This window comes from Oncorhynchus kisutch, linkage group LG18 (genome assembly GCF_002021735.2).
Source record: "Oncorhynchus kisutch isolate 150728-3 linkage group LG18, Okis_V2, whole genome shotgun sequence".
Classification (NCBI taxonomy): domain Eukaryota; kingdom Metazoa; phylum Chordata; class Actinopteri; order Salmoniformes; family Salmonidae; genus Oncorhynchus; species Oncorhynchus kisutch.
Window position 1 is genome coordinate 42,339,788 of NC_034191.2, and position 23,890 is coordinate 42,363,677.

At 43.3% G+C, this 23,890-nt stretch overlaps 1 protein-coding gene across 1 annotated transcript; it reads left to right on the forward strand.

Annotated features, from left to right (window-relative positions):
• Positions 1-8,528: 8,528 nt before the first annotated feature.
• On the forward strand, positions 8,529-14,987 carry LOC109881117 (prolactin-releasing peptide receptor-like). Its single transcript, XM_020473271.2, has 3 exons — positions 8,529-8,638; positions 12,611-13,452; positions 13,721-14,987. The coding sequence occupies exons 1-3, from the start codon at positions 8,632-8,634 to the stop codon at positions 14,045-14,047; spliced, it is 1,176 nt and encodes a 391-aa protein (XP_020328860.1). The 5' UTR covers positions 8,529-8,631; the 3' UTR covers positions 14,048-14,987.
• Positions 14,988-23,890: the final 8,903 nt, after the last annotated feature.

The following is a 23,890-nucleotide window of genomic DNA, read 5'->3' on the forward strand; positions in this document are numbered from 1 at the left end:
GTTAAATGGTAGTGTGTACTCATTTATTTTAATCTACTCATAAGTTGACTATATCTCTTCTCACTGTCTGTATATCCTCCATGAACAAAGCCTATTGGGCTTACGGACTATTCAAACTTCGCATTATAAATGTGAATTAGTCAGTTAGTGGCTAGACAAAGACTGCCTGCAAGTCATTTTCATAATCTGGAGTATTAATAGACCGGGTATATTCATGACCGGAGAGATAGAGAGAGAGAGAGAGAGAGACAGAGAAGGATAGAGAGACAGAGAGAGAGAGAGAGACAGAGAGAGAGATACAGAGACAGAGAGAGACAGAGAGAGAGAGAGAGACAGAGAGAGAGAGAGACAGAGAGAGAGATAGAGAGGTAAATATGCAGGGATGATGAAACAGGGTAGACTGTTTTCAATTAGCCGAACAGAAATTACATTCAATGATTTTAATTAGTCGCCTCTCTGAGACACCGAGCACAATAGTGGTTTGACAGGTTACAATATAATAACCTACAGAGAGATGACAGGAAAGTATCATCGCAGCTTAATGTCAGTAACTTAGACATATGGAAGCAATAACCCGTTTCTATCGGCATGTATTTCATTTTCTTCTAAATTTGATTATATCTCACTTCACACTGACGTGAGTTTGCACAGACGTATTTGTGCCTGAGAGATATATTGGGTTGTATGTGGGAGGTTAACTTGAGTGTGCCGGTCTGTCCTCTATAGGCGTAGATGAGGGGTTTGGCTCTCTATCTTTCTCATCACTTCTACCATCCGTTTTCCATCATTCAAACAACAACCCAACATTCCAGCCAGAGAGCGAGTGATGAGGGAGGGATGAAGGCAGGTGACCGGTGGGACGGTGACCCTTGTCCTTCACTTATAACCTCCCTCTCTCTCTCTCTCTTTGTTTATTTCCTCTTCCCTGGCCACACACAAAAGCAGCAACCTCACCTCTCAATAAATGTTTCCTTTATATAATGTGCAGATTTTTTCCCAAAGTACAATCCACATTACTACTAAAAAGCCAACTTAAGCGTCATTTGTTTGAAGTATAGTTTAGTTTTCCAAATGTTTAAAGGTAGACAGCGCTAGGACGTAGCTGCAGAAAGTAAACAGCGGGTCAATTAAATAGTAAATAGTGAGTCAATTTCCACGACAACTAAGAGCATTTGAAGCAAGTTGATTGACAAAGTCATGAACAATTGGAAGAATTGAAGGAACCACATTTGGGCTATGATTTAAAATATATATATATGCCTCTTGGGTCAAAATGATAGCTTGAGTGTTAAGTCTCAAAACAGGTTCCATTCCACCCTTCCTTCAGTTCCTCGTGGGTCTATATACCATTCTGTCGTGGCTGCCTTCTTTATGCTGAGACTAGTTGCTCCACTGGGTTCAGGGTCATAGCTGTTCAGGGGTCAGACCTGAGGTAGTGCTAGTAACTGGTCCCGGGGTAAAGCCAGGGTTAAAGTGATCTGTCTTGATTGTGTTGGACTAGTGGCATGGCCCCTGGCCAATGCCACTAACAACCCAGGCTAAGACATTTACCAAGACAGATAGGCTCACAATTAACCTTTCAAATCTTCCCAGTTCACCTGTATAATCATAGCCATTATAGCTAGCTGTATCGTAGGGCATCATTCAAGGAGATGGGAACACACTCACATCTGAAGTTTAAAAAACAACTTTTTATACCATGTTTACTCTGTCAAAGTTGACATTGGTGGGCTGTAAATATGGCTCCTGCAATTTACATTCTAAAACTCTTTCGACAACAAGCCAAAGCATAAATGCTATGCCCATACAATATGTTAAAACATTTCCAAATATGCAGTTTTGCGTGTATTATCGGCAGCAAGCAACATATGATGGTTATAACACATAGATTCAATCAGATCCGGCGTTAACCGGCGATAGCTGACACCGGCACAGCTGATGTTTTGGCGTTGTCGGAGGTGTCACTACATTGGAGCTGTCAAATCGGTGCGCAGCTGCTCTCGAGATCATTGTCATGAAGCCACACCTATCCCGCCCGTATTAGAAATTCAGAACGAGAAGACGGAGCCCATATAGAAATAGTGATGCTCAATCTGAAAATCATTAAACGAGGTAATGAGGATTTCTATCAGCCAAATCGAAGTGTAGATTGCATCTCGCGCTCCAGGGTTCAAACTTGTAAACAAGACTGCACGGGGTTTCTCTGAAGGTGTGTCCGTGCAGCCAATGGCAAAGTCCACTTTAGGTACAATGCCAGAAGCCGCTTGTGAATTTGACAGCTCTAATACATGTTCACCACCGGCACCGCCAAACAACCACTATGCGGATGTCGGCTAAAGCAGATCTGATTGAACCGAGACCTACATTTTCTCTTAAATCACTTACTCTTGTGCCCAAAGGACTGTGCCCTGTATCGTCTCTAAGGGGCAAAACAGGAGATGGTGAAGTAGGACTGCTCTTCTCGTTGGTCTTTGTGTCGCTCTTGTTAAGGTGTGAATCATGAAAGAAGCTTGTGGGACCTTGTTCTTGCCTGTTGTGTTCTGTTGTTGTGTTGCCTTCTGTTGTTGTGTTGTGTACCTTTCGGACACCTTCTGCGGTCTGACCCTCTCTGACCTGCCTACCCTGCAGTTGACGCTGTCACGGTCAGCACACACACACAGACAGACACGCACACACACAAACACTCACTCACACAGGCACGCACACACATACTACCACACACATTTAAACACATTATGTAGCCACACAGAGCACACACAACAAACACCAACAGAATAATGTAAGCTTCATAGAGACTACACAAACACATGTCACTTGGACTGCATCATTTGAATTGTCACCAAAACCACACAAACACGATGGCCACTTGCACGTTGGAGAAGTGTGCTCTTCACGGATGAATCCCAGTTTCAACTGCACCGGGCAGATGGCGTGTATGGCATCATGTGGGCAAGCATTTTGCTGATGTCAATGTTGTGAACAGAGTGCTCCATGGTAGTGGTGGGCAAACAATGAACACAATTGCATGTTACCCATGGCAATTTGAATGAACGGTGATACCGTGACGAGATCCTGAGGCCCAATGTCGTGCCATTCATCTACCACCATCACCTCATGTTTCAGTAAGCAATTCTTGGAACCTGAAAATGTCCTAGTTCTTCCATGGCCCGCATACTCACCAGACATGTCACCCAATTGAGCAAGTGTGAGATGCTCTGGATCGCCGTGTACGACAGCGTGTTCCAGTTCCCGTAAATATCCAACAACTTTGCACAGCCATTGAAGAGGAGTGAGACAACATTCTACAGGCTACAATCAGCAGCCTGATCAACTCTGCTCAAAGGAGATGCGCTGCATGATGCAAATAATGGAAACACCAGATACGGACTGGTTTGCTGATCCACACCCTTACCTGTTTTTTTTTTTTAGGTAACTGTGACCAACAGCTGCATATCTGTATTCCCAGTCATGTGAAATCCATAGATTAGGGCCTAATGCATTTATTACAATTGGCTGATTTTCCTTATATGAACTGTAACTCTGTAAAATCTTTGAAAATTGTTCCATGTTGTTTATCCGTGACAGATTCTTTACACCATTTCCTGGATGTTCTGTGACTCTATTTCGGAAGATAACTTCGGGGTCATTATTTGCAAACAGTTGTGACATCACACAACTTCACATTTCCCTTTTTCGAAAATGTGCCAGTCAAAAAAAGTGTAGTTAAAAGAGGGAAATGACTGCGGAGAGAGTGTGGTTTGGATAATGGATGACAAGTTTCGGATAATCTATTTAAATATAGGTACGTGTTATATATATTGACATAAAACTAAAACTTAGATTTAACTGAGATGGTAAATGCCAGTGTACCTGAATCGGGCCTGGCTCTATGATGAGGCAAAAGGGGGAATTGGTGACTGGCTACAGCTGCAAAAGAAGAACCCTACATACGCTGGCCATTCTTCAACATCTCGGACATCTCTGGCGTTGAACCCAGATTGGAAGAGAGGGAAGATCCAGAGGAGTCTGCTCTTTCTCGAGGAGCAGGGCAAGGCATTGGTAAGACCTCAACTCCAGAGGAGGCAACATATCCCAAGGATCCCAGCTACTGTAGCCATCGTGGGGAAGGTTTCAGGAGGAGGATGCTGGTGCCCCATCTGCCCGAACCACAGAACCAACACCTCCAATACCAGAAGTAAGTGTGAGTGATGTTGTTGCATGTGTGTGTCTGACTCTCCTACCTTGGCCTGCTGTCACTATATGTGAGTGAGATGTTAGTAAAATTCCGTGAATTAAGTGTTTTCGTCATTCTAGTTTGAAGTAACAAGAAGAAGCGCTGTGATTGTGTGTGGACCCAAGAAGGACGACACAGTACACATGCATCAAGTGGAAGAAATACATTTGCAACATACACACAGTAAAACTCTGTCCCTCATGTGGTGTGTAGACCGGCCTTATTTGTGTTCAATGGGGCTCATTTATCATTTCCATAAAATACTGCATGTAAAAATGTGTCCTTTCAATTTGTTCAGTTCAAAGCAATAAACATCAAGTGATGAAAACCTTGTTTCATTTGTATTTGTTGAAGATAAACATGATTTATTCCACCCATTTTTTGATTATAAACATTTGATATAAAAAAAACGAATAGCGCTTTTATTGATAAATGTGATCTAGCAGAGGTAAATGGCAAATATTAACCATGTATGCTATCTAAATCGCTTGTAATTTATATAAGTCAACACGTAAGCATTATTAATGATATCACCCATTTACACACAATACGCCATAAGGATGAAGTGAAAACATGTTTTCAGGAATGTTTGCAAATCATCACTTTAATATTCTTTTCTGAATTCTTCAAGCTCTGTCAAATTCGTTTGACCATCGCTAGACAACCATTTTCAGGTCTTGCCATACATTTTCAAGTAGATCGAAGTCAAAACTGTAACTCGGCAACATTGACGGTCTTCTTGGTAAGCAACTCTAGTGTAGATTTGGCCTTGTGTTTTTAGGTTATTGTCCCGCTAAAAGGTGAATTCATATCCCAGTGTCTGGTGGGAAGCGGACTGTACCAGGTTTTCGTCTTAAGATTTTCCCTGTGCTTAGCTCCTTTCTGTTTCTTTTTTGTCTGTGTTCGTTTCAGCTGAGCTATCATGTCAACACAGAGATTGATCAGCTTCCATACTCATTTGCGTAGACTACCTAAATAACACAGAGTAGTTTAAATCTTACTTTTCTAACAGACGCTGCTTCTGAAAGTAAATTCAGAGTGAGGTTGGGTTTATGTAGGCTACATTGACATCTGATTTGCCCAAAGGACACCATCATTCCAATGGGAAGGTATACTATCATTCAACCATGGTTGATTGGATATTTGGAAGATTAGAAGTAGTTACCGTAAACCCAATATAGGATGTCAAATTCATGTCGATATCTATAATAAACTTGTACCTTTGGATATTGTCATTTATATGTTATTCATTATGTACACTGAGTATACAAAACATTAAGAACACCTGCTTCTTCCATGACAGACTGACAAGCTGAAAGCCATGATCACTTATGTCACTTGTTAAAACCACATCAATCGGTGTAGATGAAGGGGAGGAGACAGGTTAAAGAAGGATTTGAGACATGGATTGTGTGTGCCATCATTCAAAGGGTGAAGGGGCAAAACCAAAGATTTAAGTGCCTTTGAACTTTAAGTATAACACAATAGATATGGCAAGTGAAAGGCCATAATGTATTATTCCATCGTAGATGCTATTTAGATTTTGGCCACTAGATGGCAGCAGTGTATGTGTAAAGTTTTAGACTGATCCAGTTAAACATTTTGTATCAAGACTTCCCAAATGTGCCTAATTTGGAATTATAGTGTACAATGCACTGCTGAAACACCTGGGTTGTATAAGAATAAACAGTAGCAAGAAAAAGTATGTGAACCCTTGGATTCAATAACTGTTGAGCCTCCTTTTTGCAGCAATAACCTCAACCAAACGTTTTCTGTAGTTGCGGATCACACCTGAATAACGATCAGGAGGAATTTTGGACCATTCCTCTTTACAAAACTGTTTCAGTTCAGCAATATTCTTGGGCTGTCTGGGGTGAACTGCTCTCGATTCCTGCCACAGCATCTCAAGTCGGTCAGGACTGACTGGGCCACTCCAGAAGGCATATTTTCTTCTGTTGAAGCCATTCTGTTGTTGATTTACTTCTGTGTTTTGGGTCGTTGTCCTGTTGCATCACCCAACTTCTATTGAGCTTCAATTGGTGGACAGATCGCCTAACATTCTCCTGAAAAATATCTTCACAAACTTGAATTCATTTTTCTGGCGACGATAGCAAACTGTCCAGGCCCAAGGCAGCCCTAAACCATGATTCTTCCTCCACCATACTTTACAGTCGGGATGAGGTTTTGATTCTCCACACATAGTGTTGTGTGTTCCTTCCAACTCAACTGTAGTTTCATCTGTACACAGAACATTTTGCCAGTAGCGCTGTGGTACATCCAGGTGCTCTTTCACAAACAACGTTTTATTTGGACAGCAGTGACTTCTTCCGTGGTGTCCTCCCATGAACACCATTTTTGTTTATTGTTTTATGTATCGTAGATTCGTCAACAGAGGTGTTAGCATCTTCCATAGATTTCTGTAAGTCTTTAGCTGACACTAAGATTCTTCTTTACCTCATTCAGTGCTGTGCTCTTGCAGTCATATTTCATATCATACTACACTGTGAATGTTTCAATGATGAAAAATACAATAATTTGTGTGTCATTAGTTTAAGCACACTGTTTGTCTACTGTTGTGACTTAGATGAAGATCAGATCAAATTTGATGACCAATTTATGCAGAAATCCAGGTAATTCCAAAGGGCTCTTGTACTTTTTCTTGCCACTGATCATCTGAATTTCATTGAACGGCGTTAAAGGGAAAACTCCACCCAGAAGCTATCTTTTGGTACTTGTTTCATTAGTCCATTGTTGACACTGCCCCAAAATATTTTGCTTGTCAGCAATCAAGTTTTCAAGACATGTCACTTTCAAAATACAGAAATCGTCATATGATCATATGACGCTGCGTTTTGCATCGTACAATGGAAAATGCATCATACAGGTCTTTTATGTACTTTGAAAGTGACAAGAAAACATTTTGGGGAAAAATGCTTGTGATACTTGAGTAAAAGTAAAGAACACCTTAATAGAAAATGGCTCAAGTTAAAGTGAAAGTCACCCAGTAAAATATTACTACAGTGAAAGTATTTGGTTGCAAATATACTTAAGTATCAAAAGTAAATGTAATTTCTAAAATACTTAAGTATATCCAAAGTATAAATCATTAAATGTACTGATAGCCAGGGGCACACTTCAACACTTCAACAAAATTGACAAACTAGTGTTTAGTGAGTCAGACCAGGGATCCACTCTTGATAAGTGTGTGAATTATCCTGCCCTGCGAAGCACTCAAAATGTAATGAGTACTTTTGCGTGTCAGGAAAAATGTACAGAGTAAAAGTACATTATTTTATTTTAAAATGTAGTGAAGTAAAAGTTGTCAAATATAAATAGCAAAGTACAGGTACCCTAAAACTTAGTAGTAGTAGTACTTTCAAGTATAATTACACCACTGATGTCAACAATGGAAAAAATACCAAAATATAGTTTAGGTAGATGAACAAAAACTCAGGAGTGAGGACCGGATTTCAATGTAACCCTTAACTAGTTGCTTGAACGCACCTCCTTAGCAACTCAACAAGCACCAGCTGCTAACCATTGCCAATCAGCCTCCTATTGTTTACAACACTTACCTAGTTGCCCTGAACTTTGCTCCTCAAACAAGCTCCAGCTGCCACTAACTGCTAATCAGCACACACACCCGTTCTTAATCACCATCACCAGCCTATTTAAACCCAATCAGAGGCATTCCTCCTCTGTTTTGTGTTGCATCCCTCCTTCTCCCATGTCATTCTCCTTTTACAATAGATTCCTTCAAGTATCTGCTGGGGGGGCGGGGCACAGCAGCAGCAGCAGCCTAACCACCACAGCAGCCTAACCACAGCAGCCTGACCATGATGTCTACCTGAGACTCCAAGCTGCAGGGGTATCAAACACATTCCATGGAGGACTGAGTGTATGCTGATTTTTGTTATTTCCTTTCAATTTGTGTCCAATTAGGACCTAGACACCCAGGTGGGGGGAGTTCCTAACTAATCAGTGACCTTAACTGATCAATCAAGTACAATGGATGAGCGAAAACCCGCAGACACTCGGCGCTCCATGGAATGAGTTTGACACATATGCCCTATAGAGTCAACTTCCCTGGATCCTTCATCTGCAGCCCTTGGCTTCATCTGGTCTATTCATATTCTCAATATTTCCTCAATAAATATGCTAAACCCATTCCAATTTCTGGTCCTTACACTTCTGAATACAGCTGATCAATTAAATGTACACATTGTAGGGTTGCAAAATTCTGGGAATGTTCAATAAATTCCCCGGTTTTCCATAAATCCTTGTTGGACGATTCTGGATTTCCTGTTTATTGCTCTTCTGATTCTGGGAATCCTCTAACCAGGATTTCTGAAAAACCAGAGAATTGAATTGAAAGTTGCTGGAATTTTGCAACCCTAATGCAATGTAAGTGGATGAATTTTGAGCAGAGAGACTAGCGATACTGTATCAGCTGACATTTAGAAAAGGTGATCTTGTACAATGGGGCATAAATGGCACACAGCACCTTGCTATTTTTTTTAAAGTAGCTAACTGCTTTACAATACCCTATTTCTGATGATTTGTCCTATGCGTGGGCTGTGTAAGGACAATGAAACTGTAAGACTGACATACTTCTCAACATGCTCACAACCTGCCATTGGATACAAAACACTTCAAGAATTGTGCATTTCAAGTTTTAGTGAAGTACAGTATAGAAAATCATAACACAATCTACTATTCTTACCCACCAGGACTTCAAAATATAACATTTTTGAAATGTGCATCTTCTGTTTTTTTGCCTTTGGAGTAAATGGTAAATGGTGAGCCTATCCTCATCGGATGTATTGGTGACTAAACCAAATGTTCTCATGGTATTTCACGGAAAACTTCGATTCTGCATGAATGACTGAGGGGTGAACCATGTGTGAAACCCTGAAGCAGAGTCAAAGGTTCTGAACATAAGACAGGGACCATCTACAAGTGTTATAAGTTTGACGTTTTGTACTTTAGAGTTTAGAAAATATACCACCTACACCTGAAAAATGTGCCAAAGTGACTGAAAGAAACTGGCATCCTATCTATAGGGCTAATTTCATAACACTAACAATATGCCTTTACCTATGAATATATGAAGATGTGCAAACTCACAATCCTGTTCCAATTGGTTGCCTTAAGGATCGCACACGTCGCACCAAATGTGGATCTAGCATCCGTCTGCCGGTCATTCAGGCTGTGTTTCCAGGGACCACTCGCTGGAAACGTCTGCTGGAAATGTTCATGCGATTCTACATGTAAAATTGGTGCCCACTCAGTTCGAAAATAACACTCAGAAGTGCTAAGTACTCTCGGACAGCGAACGCTCTTGGTGTGTCTGAGCCCTTACGCTGAAATCCTCCCAAAAAATGACTCTGAGTGTGTGTCACAGGACGCTGCTGAGGGGAGGATGGCTCATAATAATGGCCCGGGAAACAGAGCAAATGGAATGGCATCAAACCACCTGGAAACCACCTGGAAACCACCTGGAAACCACCTGGAAAACACCTGGAAAACACCTGGAAAACACCTGGAAACCATGTGTTTTGATGTATTTGATACCATTGCGTTGATTTTACTCCGGTCATTACCACGAGCCCGTCCTCCCCAATTAAGGTGCCACCAACCTCCTGTGATGTATGCGTGTGCATGCGTGCGTGCTTGTGCGTTTGAGGCAGGAAGGGATGGAGGGATAGCCGACATTTAATTGCAGGTTGTCCATCTGTTGTTAGCACATCATTTGATGCAGGTTTGGATTTTGTACCTGACTGCATAAGAGAGAGAACTATATGCGTTGCATTGTGCACTTATGGAAGGAGGTTAGCAACACGTTTTGGGAGGGAAATCATTTAGAAATTCATGCTGTGTGTGGGATTGACATCTCTGGAGCGTGTGAGGGAGAGAGGGAGAAAAAGAGGGAGGGGGGAGAGGGTGAAGGAAGGATAGTGTTGGGACACCACACAATCTCTCTTTTCAATCACCTGCCTATATATATGTGCTGTGAAGGATATAGCGTCTGTGGCAGCCTGCTACCCCTCATTCCCAGACTTTCTGCTGGAGCACAACCACTGGTTGGGCTCAGAGAGAGAGAGAGAGAGAGAGAGAGAGAGAGAGAGAGAGAGAGAGAGAGAGAGAGAGAGAGGGGCAATGCTCACATCACAGGGAGAGGGGGAAGAGAAGAGGAAGAGGAGAGAGACACAGTCACAGAAGTGAAGCGACGTGACAGAGAGGAGAGACGCGTACTGCCTCTGAGGAAAAGCAAGGCACTGTACAAGTAGGCTTCTCTCTCTTATCTTACACACAATGCACACAAATGATGCGTACAAACAAACCGCACAATACACATAATTACAGCTTAAATCAATGTTGCTTGTTTTATTGTGGAATACGGAAAATGTGAACACTTGATATTCTATTTTGAAAGGTTCACTTAGCCCCCCCCCCCAAAATAGTACTAAAACTACAGTATGTACAGCTGGTTTGACGAGTTGGAAGGATGATTTCATGAAATTGTTAATGGTTCAAATGCTACCAAATAGTATCATTTGTAATGATATGTCATTTGTTCAATCACAGATAAAAACATTTTTAAAAGGAATGTGTAAAAATGTTATGTGTTTTATTCATTTTGCATTAGCCAGTCTTTTCTTGTGCGTTTTTGTCGACAGCCTGATCCACCAGTGTGCTAGATCAGATGGCAGGGCAACAGATGAAACGTGTTTCAGGAGCAATTTGACTGTTACCTCTGTTTGCCATAGATTCTTAGGCTCACTTCGAAGTAAATAGGGAACCTGGTCACTTCCCTGTTGAAATAACCATCCAAAACTAGACTGCAATTACCACCCAGAGTACAGGACTGTCTTTCATCTCAGTGTCTCGCTCTGCTTGGACGAGTACATCTACATATGCAGCCTATAAAGACCTGAAGACTCACTCAAAATGTACTGTAGGCACTGGACATTACGGCATGAAGACACCATTCACCAACGCGTTGCATTATCTACTGTTGTTTGTTATGTCACAGCGCAATGACTTAAGCTACATATTCAATCGCTCCTTCTTCCTCGCCACCTGTTGATTTACCACGTTCAGAGCGACCAGGGGAAAAAAACTTGCTCTTTTTAAAAATCTGTATATCAATCTACCCACCTCTGTATCTCTTGCCTAAAGCATATTTGATTATGGGCAATTACAATAGAATTCTTCAAATAGTAGGCTATGATTGGGGGGTCACTAATAATCTCCTTTTCCTAATCGAAGAAATCATGATAGTCTCCCATATTAACTAGAAGAAGAGGGTAAAAAAAAACACATTTAAATCAATAAAGCCATCTGATTAATCCCACAGTATGCGTCAGTGCAGACGTGACACGGTTGAGTTTTGGATGAGCTGTAAAGAGCTCCTCCGTTTTGCAATCAGAGGGTTTTCAGCTCTCGTCGAGGATCAGAAATAAGTGGCTGGAAGAACTCTATCAAGTGCATTGCAACAGCATTAAAGGGGAGGCATATATCCGAGGTGCTGAGACCAAGTGAGTAAAGTGAGTTCAGGCAGTAAAGTGGGCGGTCACAGTATTAAAGAGACCGGACAGGGAAAATCATGACGTTTACACAGACGCCCACATCCCGCCTCCCCAAAAAAATGAAACTACCTTCAGGTTAGTACATACATAGAGGATAAGGAAGAGAGATGCCCAACTAGGTGGAAAATCTGTCTCTCACCAGCAGGTGGCGCTTTTTCGTCGTTTCGCCCACCAAGCGAGGAGTTTCTGTATGGAGGACAATGAGTGTTTAGAATTTGGTCAACAACCAAAAATGAATGGCTTATTTTGATACGTGAGGTTTGTTTGATTGAATGGAAGTTTCGTCATGCTTAAGTTGTTACAAGTGTACTAATATAAGTAGGACACGTGACTTTTTATCTGTTGTCTTGAGATGGCTTTGCATATTCATGGGATGAGGCTAGCAGCATAGCATCTCCATTGAATACAGGTGGTTGATGTCAACAACCCTCATTGAGTATTCAAAAAAGGATTACAGTAATGGGATGCATCTGCCAATCAAAGAAAGGATAGGCGGGAGCTAGACAGCCCACCGTGCCGCTTTGTGGACAACGTCTCCCATTGTTAGGGTCGGAGAGACATGTATCTTGTCAGTATATCCATAATCTTTGGTACATATTAAGATAGCAGCTAATGCAGAAAGGGCTGCTGAGGGTCATGGTTATGAACAGGTTGAACTCAGAAAATAAGTGAACTTCGAAATTGGTTCAAGCCTTCTCTTTGCTATATCATACTGTAAGTGCTGATGCTTCCCCCAGTCTTTCTTAACTGCTACAACTTAGTGACTGTCTATGTTGTGTCGTAGGGGAGCAGTGTACTGAGATGGATCCCATCCTGGAGGTCCTGAGTGGGGCCAACACTACTGGAGGCCCCTCCTTGAACCACAGCAACAACCCCCTGGACATGTTCTCTGGCATGCAGCTGCTGCTGCGCTTCAAGCCCCTCTTCCTGCCCCTCTACTGCCTCCTGGTGGCTGTGGCCGGCATAGGCAACTCCATCCTGCTGGCCTGTATCCTGGCCGATAAGAAGCTCCACAACGCCACCAACTTCTTCATCGGTAACCTGGCGGCCGGCGACCTGCTGATGTGTCTGACCTGCGTCCCTCTGACCGCCTCGTACGCCTTCGACAGCCGCGGCTGGGCCTTCGGACGCCCTCTCTGCCACCTGGTGCCGCTGCTGCAGGCCGCCACCGTCTTCGCCTCGGTGCTGTCCCTCACGGCCATCGCTGTCGACCGCTACGTGGTGGTGGCCCACCCAGTGAGGAGGAGGATCTCTGTCGGGGGCTGCGGCGCGGTAGCTCTGGGGGTGTGGGGGTTGTCTCTGGCCTTGGCTGCCCCTCCCTCCCTCCACACCCGCTACCTGGACCTGAGGCCCCGTGGGGTGGAGCTGGTGGTGTGTGAGGAGTTCTGGCCGAGCTCTGGCCAGCTCAGGCTGCTCTACTCCTGCTGTATCCTGGTAGCCTCCTACATGATCCCTCTGCTGTCAGTCAGCGTGTCCTACTGTGCCATCACAGTGCACCTGAGACGCCACACGCTGCCCGGAGAGCCCTCACACTGCCAGCAGCGCTGGAGCCAGAGGAGGAGGAAAACCTTCTCTCTCCTGGTGGCCTCTGTGCTTGCCTTTGCCCTCTGCTGGCTGCCCCTGCAGGTGAGCACACACGCATGCACCGATTCGCACACACACACACAGGCACGATGCACTTTCCTGATAGCCCATCAACTTTCCTGTCATTTTTATATAATTGAGTAGATGTCTTTGAGAAAATATGCTGAAAAAGCATTTTAGGGGCATCACCTAGGCCTGTATACAATCCTAATGTAATCCTAATGTAATCCCAATGTAATCCCAATGTAATCCACTGTAATCCTAATATATGTGACCCCTGAGCATGTGTATTCCTCCTCCCTTCCTACAGGTGCTGAACCTGCTGCTAGACCTGGACCCAGACTACCACATCGTGGACAAGCGCTATGTCAACGTGCTGCAGGTGTGCTGCCACCTGGTGGCCATGAGCTCCGCCTGCTACAACCCCTTCATCTACGCCTCCCTGCACAGCAAGATATGGCTGCACCTCAAGGGCTACCTGTGCCCTTGCCGCCGCCAGGGGCCCCCAGGGGGCCAGCTCCTCTCCCGCTGCACCTCCCGGAACCCGGCCACCTGCCTCAGCCTGCTCTCTGAGGTCCCCGCCCCCGGCAAGGAGACCCCGGGGGCCGCCGGCCGAGAGTCCGACAGCACCCTCTGAGAACATCATGAACCACAGCATGGTTTATAGATAGGGTTCAAAGGTCATATGCCATAGCAGCAGCCATTACATATATCTCATACACGCAGTTAGAGACGACGTAAGAGCAGGGAGGATGGGGAGAATGAGGAGAGGCAGAGAGACCGTGGGACAGGGGGGGGGGGGGGATCAGGCTGCTCTGGAGATCGTCACCCCTCTGGGCCGTTCATTCTATTTGCCTTGGGTGTCACTACAGCAGCCCTGCTGCCCAGGACGATGAGCAGGGTCCCGCATCATCTGTGAGGCAGACACTGTTGGGACCTTGGGCCGGGATGCAGGTCTGGAAAGCGGCAGAGGGGGGTGATGACCCTGCTCTGAACTCCTCACTCTCCAAATGGATTACACACACAGGAAACAGAGGAGGGCAACAGGGCACAAACAGTCTGCAAAGATAGCTCACCCTTTTCTGTTGTTCCCTCGTTCTGCTGTGCCTTCGCCTGATTTTGACATGTTTCGTACTCTCTCTCGATCCCTTTTTCCGATTCATTTCGATGCATGTAGCTTTACTTTTATTTTGATTCCTCTCTCTCTCTCTCCCCCATCTTGTCTTTCTCTCTGCCTGGGCCATATGGAGCGATTCCCCAGCTCTGTGCTAGTTAGGTGTATTGGAGTATCTTTGAACAGGTGTTGTTCCCTGCAGGATTTCCCTGCAGTCTCAAACCCAATCAGCTCCCCGGAACTCAATTAATCCGAAGCAAAGCGCGATCTGTGCAGTCACCCACAGTGATATTATGGCTGCCATGTTGACTGACAGCCCAGGAACAGCACCCGGTCTGTCAAATGTACCTCACATTTGGATTAGTTTCTTATCTGTTGCTGAGTAGCGCAACTAGAACACAACATACACTTTTTAACCCATTGTTATGCCACTTGAGCCTAATAAAATGGATTCATTCCCAGAGGCCCTTTCTGAATTGCTGTTATGTTCTGTTAAAAACGTTGTTTCCAAAGTGAGTTTCTCCTCCCCCCCCCCAAAAAAACTGATGTTGCACAAAGCTCCTGCCATCTGATTTCCCAGTGTGCCTCAACCCCAAATCATAACCCTGTTGTCATCTTTTGACAACACAATTTATAGCGATGGTTACACTGAGTGAAAGCGAGCTTTCTAGCCGTGGTTTCAGTGGCTGCATCAGAGGAGGAAGAGTGCGTTTCTAACAGGGTTGGGCAGCGGTGTCCATGTCTGTCTAGTTCGCTGGGGTTCATGTAGATGACATTCACAAGGCCTCTGAGCAAGCTGTCACTGACTCACTCTAGCACACCACCCACGGTGTCAAAGTCCAACAAGAACACTGGGTTTGAATGGCTTTAATTGTGATCTGTATGGATGTTTGTGTACGACCAGATATCATCAATCCGACTTCAAAACAGACTGCCGCTGTTAAGTGTGAGCAAAATGTTGTTTTTTCAATCTTCATAATCAAATATAATGGAAAAGGCACAGGGGTTTTGAATGAACCTCCTTTATCTATTTGTTTAATGTAGGTTGAGTAATACACCGTGTCACACATACTGTACACACATCAGAAACAATTACTCGCAGCGAATGCATGCCTGCAGTTTCACACATCCCTGTTACACACACACAGTGTTTATGTTCCTTCTCTGTAGAGGCACCTGTTCTACCCTGCCTCATTTCTGGCATCACCTTGGTTTCCTGTATGAGGTTCAGAGGCCTCATGCACATACGGGGGGCACAAGGGAAGACTTCTTTTTTTTTCAGATGTTAAATGAATTACTGAACAAAATGATTAACCCCACATTGTCTCATAATTATTTATAAAAAGATCTGTCAGCTGTATTTTGCAGAGAGGGCACAATGACTAGACCAGGAAAACAGTACTCCCCCCTCCCACCTAGTAAATGGTTCCTTCCAGGGTTAAATCAAATCAAATTATATTAGTCACATGTGCCGAATACAACAGTGAAATGCTTACTTACGAGCCGCTAACCAACAATGCAGTTAAAAAAAAGAGTAAGAACAAGAAATAAAAGTAACAAGTAATTAAAGAGTAGCAGTAAAATAACAATAGTGAGACCATACACAGGCGGGTACCGGTACACCACAGAGTAAAGATAGGCTCGGCAGGACGTTAAATACTGTACTCTAGTGCAGTGGTATTCAACTCTGACCCTACGAGGTCCGGACCATGCTGGTTTTCTGTTCTACCTGATAATTAAATTGCACCCACCTGGTGTCCCAGGTCTAAATCAGTCCCTGATTAGAGGGGAACTATTTTTTTTTTATAATACAATTGAACTGGCTTCAAAGTCCAGAGTTGAGTTTGAGGGCTCCAGTGCATGCAGACAGTATCGTCAGTAGGAGGAGAGAGAGTGTCGAGTGACAGACACGGCAGTTGACTTGATGTTAGTGGCCGGTGATGGCCAGGACTTGCAGGAGGTATGTTTGTAAATGAATTTGATCAAGCCATGTAGACTATTGATTCCTTCTTGATAAATATATAAAAGAAAACATGTGTTGTTTCTCTGTATTACTAGCCACCTAGCAATTTTTGCCAGCTAGCTATGGTCCCAATCTCCCAACCTCATAACCAGCTACCAAGCTACAGTGCCTTGCGAAAGTATTCGGCCCCCTTGAACTTTGCGACCTTTTGCCACATTTCAGGCTTCAAACATAAAGATATAAAACTGTATTTTTCATGAAGTCATGAAGTGGAACGACATTTATTGGATATTTCAAACTTTTTTAACAAATCAAAAACAGAAAAATTGGGCGTGCAAGATTATTCAGCCCCTTTACTTTCAGTGCAGCAAACTCTCTCCAGAAGTTCAGTGAGGATCTCTGAATGATCCAATGTTGACCTAAATGACTAATGATGATAAATACAATCCACCTGTGTGTAATCAAGTCTCCGTATAAATGCACCTGCACTGTGATAGTCTCAGAGGTCCGTTAAAAGCGCAGAGAGCATCATGAAGAACAAGGAACACACCAGGCAGGTCCGAGATACTGTTGTGAAGAAGTTTAAAGCCGGATTTGGATACAAAAAGATTTCCCAAGCTTTAAACATCCCAAGGAGCACTGTGCAAGCGATAATATTGAAATGGAAGGAGTATCAGACCACTGCAAATCTACCAAGACCTGGCCGTCCCTCTAAACTTTCAGCTCATACAAGGAGAAGACTGATCAGAGATGCAGCCAAGAGGCCCATGATCACTCTGGATGAACTGCAGAGATCTACAGCTGAGGTGGGAGACTCTGTCCATAGGACAACAATCAGTCGTATATTGCACAAATCTGGCCTTTATGGAAGAGTGGCAAGAAGAAAGCCATTTCTTAAAGATATCCATAAAAAGTGTTGTTTTAAGTTTGCCACAAGCCACCTGGGAGACACACCAAACATGTGGAAGAAGGTGCGCTGGTCAGATGAAACCAAAATTGAACTTTTTGGCAACAATGCAAAACGTTATGTTTGGCATAAAAGCAACACAGCTCATCACCCTGAACACACCATCCCCACTGTCAAACATGGTGGTGGCAGCATCATGGTTTGGGCCTGCTTTTCTTCAGCAGGGACAGGGAAGATGGTTAAAATTGATGGGAAGATGGATGGAGCCAAATACAGGACCATTCTGAAAGAAAACCTGATGGAGTCTGCAAAAGACCTGAGACTGGGACGGAGATTTGTCTTCCAACAAGACAATGATCCAAAACATAAAGCAAAATCTACAATGGAATGGTTCAAAAATAAACATATCCAGGTGTTAGAATAGCCAAGTCAAAGTCCAGACCTGAATCCAATCGAGAATCTGTGGAAAGAACTGAAAACTGCTGTTCACAAATGCTCTCCATCCAACCTCACTGAGCTCGAGCTGTTTTGCAAGGAGGAATGGGAAAAAATTTCAGTCTCTCGATGTGCAAAACTGATAGAGACATACCCCAAGCGAAGTGTAGCTAACATCACAGCAAAAGGTGGCGCTACAAAGTATTAACTTAAGGGGGCTGAATAATTTTGCACGCCCAATTTTTCAGTTTTTGATTTGTTAAAAAAGTTTGAAATATCCAATAAATGTCGTTCCACGTCATGATTGTGTCCCACTTGTTGTTGATTCTTCACAAAAAAATACAGTTTTATATCTTTATGTTTGAAGCCTGAAATGTGGCAAAAGGTCGCTAAGTTCAAGGGGCCCGAATACTTTCGCAAGGCACTGTATTTCAGGCTATCAATCCAGTTGGAGTAGCTTGTCTAACTATCTTAGCTGGCATGCCTGCTGGCAAGGTTGTTTGACTTAAAGAAAAGCAAGCAAATGCTAAAATGTACTGAACATTCACATTCCTCTTTTACCCAGATTTTGTTTTTGCAAAGATGCAGAAAAAGCATATTTAGTTTCTTAAATACATTTAAAAAAACACCGGTCAGAAGCATACTTAGTTTAAATGTGATCTGACAATTTATGATAATATCAGATTATGTGTGTATTAATTATGATGCCATGATATGTGCCTGTATTGATGATGTATGTTATGATCCCATGTAACGTGTTGTAGTTTGGATGTAATATCCTAGGCATGTTAGTGCAGTATATTGAGGTGTGGGATTTACAACAGTCAAAATGACACCCTCATTGAAATGACAATTGAACAGGTAAAGAGGTATGCTGACTATGCAGAAAAAATATATATTTTTAGTAGGAATTAGGCATAATGATTATGGCTCTAGATTGCAGGAAGAAGATGTTTCGGGTGTTTAAAAAAAAAAAATGCAAGAAGCTCCAACTTACCACCCCCTCCATCCTCAGAAAATAATGTCTGCATGACGCACACCCCCGATCCTGTTCGTTTGCGAATTAAAAAGACTGTGAAATCATACATGTGGGAAGAAAAAATGACTGTTATTTTTTTTGTCTATTTCATTCGTCAGGTTTTCACATACACACAGACAAAACAATGAAATATACACATGCACACCCACCAATAGCAACGTGATGTAACTATTTAGACCAGTAACAGTGACAAGTGCCACAGGAAGTGGCTCTTAACAAAGGGCAGAGGTGTGAGATGGGCCAGTGATGCCATGGTGCTAAATGTGTGTGCATGCTAATTTGTTTAATTTATCCTATCTGGCAGCCATTACAGTAATGGGATTAGAAAGCCTGGATATAGCCCGTCTTTCCCAGGACCAGCTGGGCTCAACACACAACAGCAGCATTTGCAGCTTATGGAGATAAGTGTATAGTCTACGGATGAACCCTGGGGACAGAGCTCTCTCTCGCTGGCGCCAGCTCCCCAGATAAGTCCCTTCTCCCTGTGTGTGTGTGTGTGTGTGTGTGTGTGTGCATGTGTGGCATGTAGGGAGGGACTGAGTCACGTGACCTTTACAACACGGACATGCATTGCAATTAGGGCCATCGAATCAAGCTAACTGCAGGATTTGCTGCGATTAATCGCACATTTGAAATGGTCTCGATTTGAGCTGTAATTTAATAAAATCATTTTATAGAAAGAGAAGTACAAGAATATTAGGCGAGTGGCCAATCCTCAAAATGAGCTTTGGTTTTTGAGATACCTCTAACCGACGGACAACCAAACACATTTTAATGCAAAAGTGGTTAAATTAAATTAATAGATATTTTGATGTACCACCTAAACTCAAAATGTGCAGAATATTGCCTGGTTGGAGAGGGGTGGGCTACATAAACTCATGTAACCCAATTTAACAAGCGCTGATATTGCTAAAATGTGAAATACAAGTAGTCAGTGGTCTTCCCTTCATACACAAACAAACAGCATTGCGAAATCTTAATTCATCTTAGAAATATATACCTGTAAACACAGAAATATAACAGGTGGAAACATCAACTATGAATATTTATAATTAATGTAAGCTTGTCTTTTTGGTAGCTGAATAATAGACAACTTTCCAAGTCACATTTGCTCTCATTCAGTGCTGTATGGTCCTGCTGACAAAACAATTGTGCTCTGGGGCAGGTTTTTATCAAGGATCTCTCTGTACTTGGCTCCTTTCGTCTTTCCCTCGATCCTGACTAGCCTCCCAGTCCCTGCCGCTGAAAACCATCCCCACAGCGTGATGCTGCCACCACCATGCTTCACTGTAGGGATGGTGCCAGGTTTTCTCCAGACTTGATGCTTGGTAAGATGGCACCGACAGACATGCCAGCTCTGTTTCTAGCTCCTAAGCAACTTTGCAGTTTACATTTTTTTTGTGTGTTACTTCTTAAATTATAGTGTGTTATTACATAAAATAACTTTTGGATATCAAAGAGGCAATAACTCACCAGTATTACAACTAGGAATACGACTTTCTGAATTCGATCCTTTGTTCGTACTCCGCAGGGCAATTTAAGTTATCACAGAGGCTGCTCCAGTACGCCGCCAGTAGAGAAGAGTTATTCAGAGTTGGTCAAGGTAGGAAACAAAACCTCCACTTCACTGATCCTCAACACAGGAGCCCCACAAGGGTGCGTGCTTAGTCCCCTCCTATACTCTCTATTCACCTGTGACTGCATGGCCACGCACGCCTCCAACTAGGCCTGATTACCAACACTGACCAGACAGCCTACAGGGAGGAGGTGAGGGCCCTGGGAGTGTGGTGCCAGGAAAATAACCTCTCACCCAACGTCAACAAAATAAAGGAGCTGATTGTGGACTTCATGAAACAGCAGAGGGAGCACGACCCTATCCACATCGACAGGACTGCAGTGGAGAAAGTGGAAAGCTTCAAGTTCCTCGGCGTACACATCACTGACGATCTGAAATAGTCCACCCACACAGACAGTGTGGTGAAGAAGGCGCAACAGTGCCTCTTCAACCTCAGGAGGCTGAAGAAATTTGGCTTGGCCCCTCAGACCCTCAGAGACTTTTACAGATGCTCAATTGAGAGCATCCTGTCGGGGTGTATTACCACCTGGTATGGCAATTACACCGCCCGCAACCACAGGGCTCTCCAGAGGGTGGTACAGTCTGCCCAACGCACCCCCGGGGTAACATTGTACCCTCCAGGACACCTACAGCACCCAATGTCACAGGAAGGCCAAAAAGATCATCAATTACATCAGCCACCTGAGCCACGGCCTGTTCACCCCACTATCATCCAGAAAGCCAGGTCAGTACAGGTACATCAAAGCTGGGACTGAAAAACAGTTTCTATCTCAAGGCCATCAGACTGTTAAATAGCCATCACTAGCCGGCTACCGCCCGGCTACTCATCCCTGCACCTTAGTGGCCGCTTTCCTACATACATAGACATGAAATCACTGGCCACTTTAATAACGGACCACTAGTCACTTTCATGATGTTTACATGCTGTAATCCATTACACTCCAATCCTGCTCACGGCTGGGTTTCCCGTCGCAATCAGTGGCAGTTGCAAGTCCTGCCACATTCGACGAGCATCTGTGCCAGCGCAGTAGGATTCGATCTTAGTCCGGTATTGACGCTTTGCCTGTTTAATGGCTCATCGGAGGCCGTAGTGGGATTTCTTGTAGCGTCCTTGAAAGCGGCAGCTCTATTCTTTAGCCTGTAACCCATGGCTTCTGGTTGGGATATGTACGTACAGTCACTGTGGGGACGACGTTGTCAATGCACTTAATAGTGAAGCCGGTGACTGATGTGGCAAACTCCTCAATGCCATCAGATGAATCCCGGAACATATTCCAGTCTGTGCTAGCGAAACAGTCCTGTAGCTTAGCATCCGCTTCATCGGACCACTTCCCAATTGGGCGTGTCACCGGTACTTCCTGTTTTGAGTTTTTGCTTGTAGAGAGAGCTTTGTGTGTGTTTCCTTAGGGCTGTATGAAAATCCGTATCGCCAAAGTATCACGGAACATCGGTGTGAAAATTTTAGAAGTAATTTCCGATTGAGCCGACATATGCAGTGTTTACCGTGAATTCAGTCTCTGCAACCACGGGAACATTGCCTTTAATTGTCAATCCTGTTACAAAACAGATCTTCAGCGCCACGGATTGAATAGAGCCCTTAAAGTTGAAATCTGTAGAAGGGGAAAGAGCGCCGCTGTTCCCCCCCAGCGCCTTTGTTACTGTTTTTGTTTTGTTGATGAAATTAAAAGGGGGCATCCAGCATTGCGGTAACAGGGACACAAGAGTGTTCGATGTTTGAAGTAAACTTCTTTGTTGTTGTAATATCGAAAACAGACATGGCAGTTTCACCAACTACAAATATCCTTTTCAATCAGCCTACTTTATTCTCCTTTTCTTTACACCTATACTTCAACTTATCAATTTCCTCCCGTGTTGAAAACACTTCTAATTTTCACTATAACACACATTGGAACACCAACTGTGAGAGTGGTGTGGCAGGGAATCTGTCAGTTGTTACTAGTATGTTCATTATAGCTGCTCCATACCACATTTAGCAGTAATGGAAGATGTGGCACTGAGAGACAATAGATTCGCTCTTAGCTTGGATCTGAAGTACTTATCTTTTGTGATATCTGTTTTCTATTTTCTACTCCTCTAAGAGCTTAGTTGTATCTCACTCTGGATTCATGTTGGGTACCATATATCAATGTTTAAGGGAGCTTGGCATTGATAGTACCAACACACACTGCAAGACCATGACGTTCTTTAGTGACAGGGTGAGGGAACGTTTTCCACATTCGTAATTGAAAGCAAATGTCTTGTTGTGCTTTCTTCCTGTAGTGTAGCAATGAGATTTCATTGTTTTTACAAGGGTTGAAAAATTTGTGGAAATGTCCACAAATGTTGCAACCCTAATATTTTACACAAATCTGTGTGAAGTGAATGGGAACCTGTGTAGGCTTCAAGGAGAGCTGCGGAGATCCTCAGACGAACATGATCAACCGTGTGTATACAAGTGTGTATGCAAGCCGTAGTTGACATGAGAAGACTTGAGGATACATAAGGGGACGAGTGTCTTCAAGCATACACACGCACAAACACACACACACACACACAAAACATGTATATCAGGGAGATTATCATAACTGTTTGTTCCACAGAGTGCCTAGCCCTTGATATTGTTTTTCAAACTGCTCATTGGTCAAGTGTTTTCTATACATACAGCCATTTTATGTAGCATGATCATATACAAGCTTCAGCGGCCTTAATCTCTCGTGGACAGATTTAAATGGCGAGAATGTTTCAAGGCTCACGTAGAATTATGTGATTACAAGCAGTAGCTCCTGGTTTTGGGTTTTCATCATTGATTATTTGGACTAGTCGCGATTGGGTTGTACGGTCTGCACTAAGTCAAAATTGGCTATGTAGTAATAATTCATGAAAACAAACCTTTCCTTTTTTGGCCATGATAAACACGGGTTAAATTAGCAGAAGGGAGGGGTTTGTCCTATAGTTTCCATTTGCTAGGGAGGAGACTTCACTTCCTCCATTTGCACAAAGGTAATCCAAATCCAATCAAATTGTTTGTCACATACACATGGATAGCAGATGTTAATGCGAGTGTAGTGAAATGCTTGTGCTTCTAGTTCCGACAATGCAGTAATAACCAACGAGTAATCTAACCTAACAATCCCACAACAACTACCTCATACACACAAGTGTACAGGGATAAAGAATATGTACATAAAGATATATGAATGAGTGATCGTACAGAACGGCATAGGCAAGATGCAGGAGATGGTATCGAGTACAGTATATACAGTGGGGAGAACAAGTATTTGATACACTGCCGATTTTGCAGGTTTTCCTACTTACAAACATGTAGAGGTCTGTAATTTTTATCATAGTTACACTTCAACTGTGAGAGACGCAATCTAAAACAAAAATCACATTGTATGATTTTTAAGTAATTAATTAGCATTTTATTGCATGACATAAGTATTTGA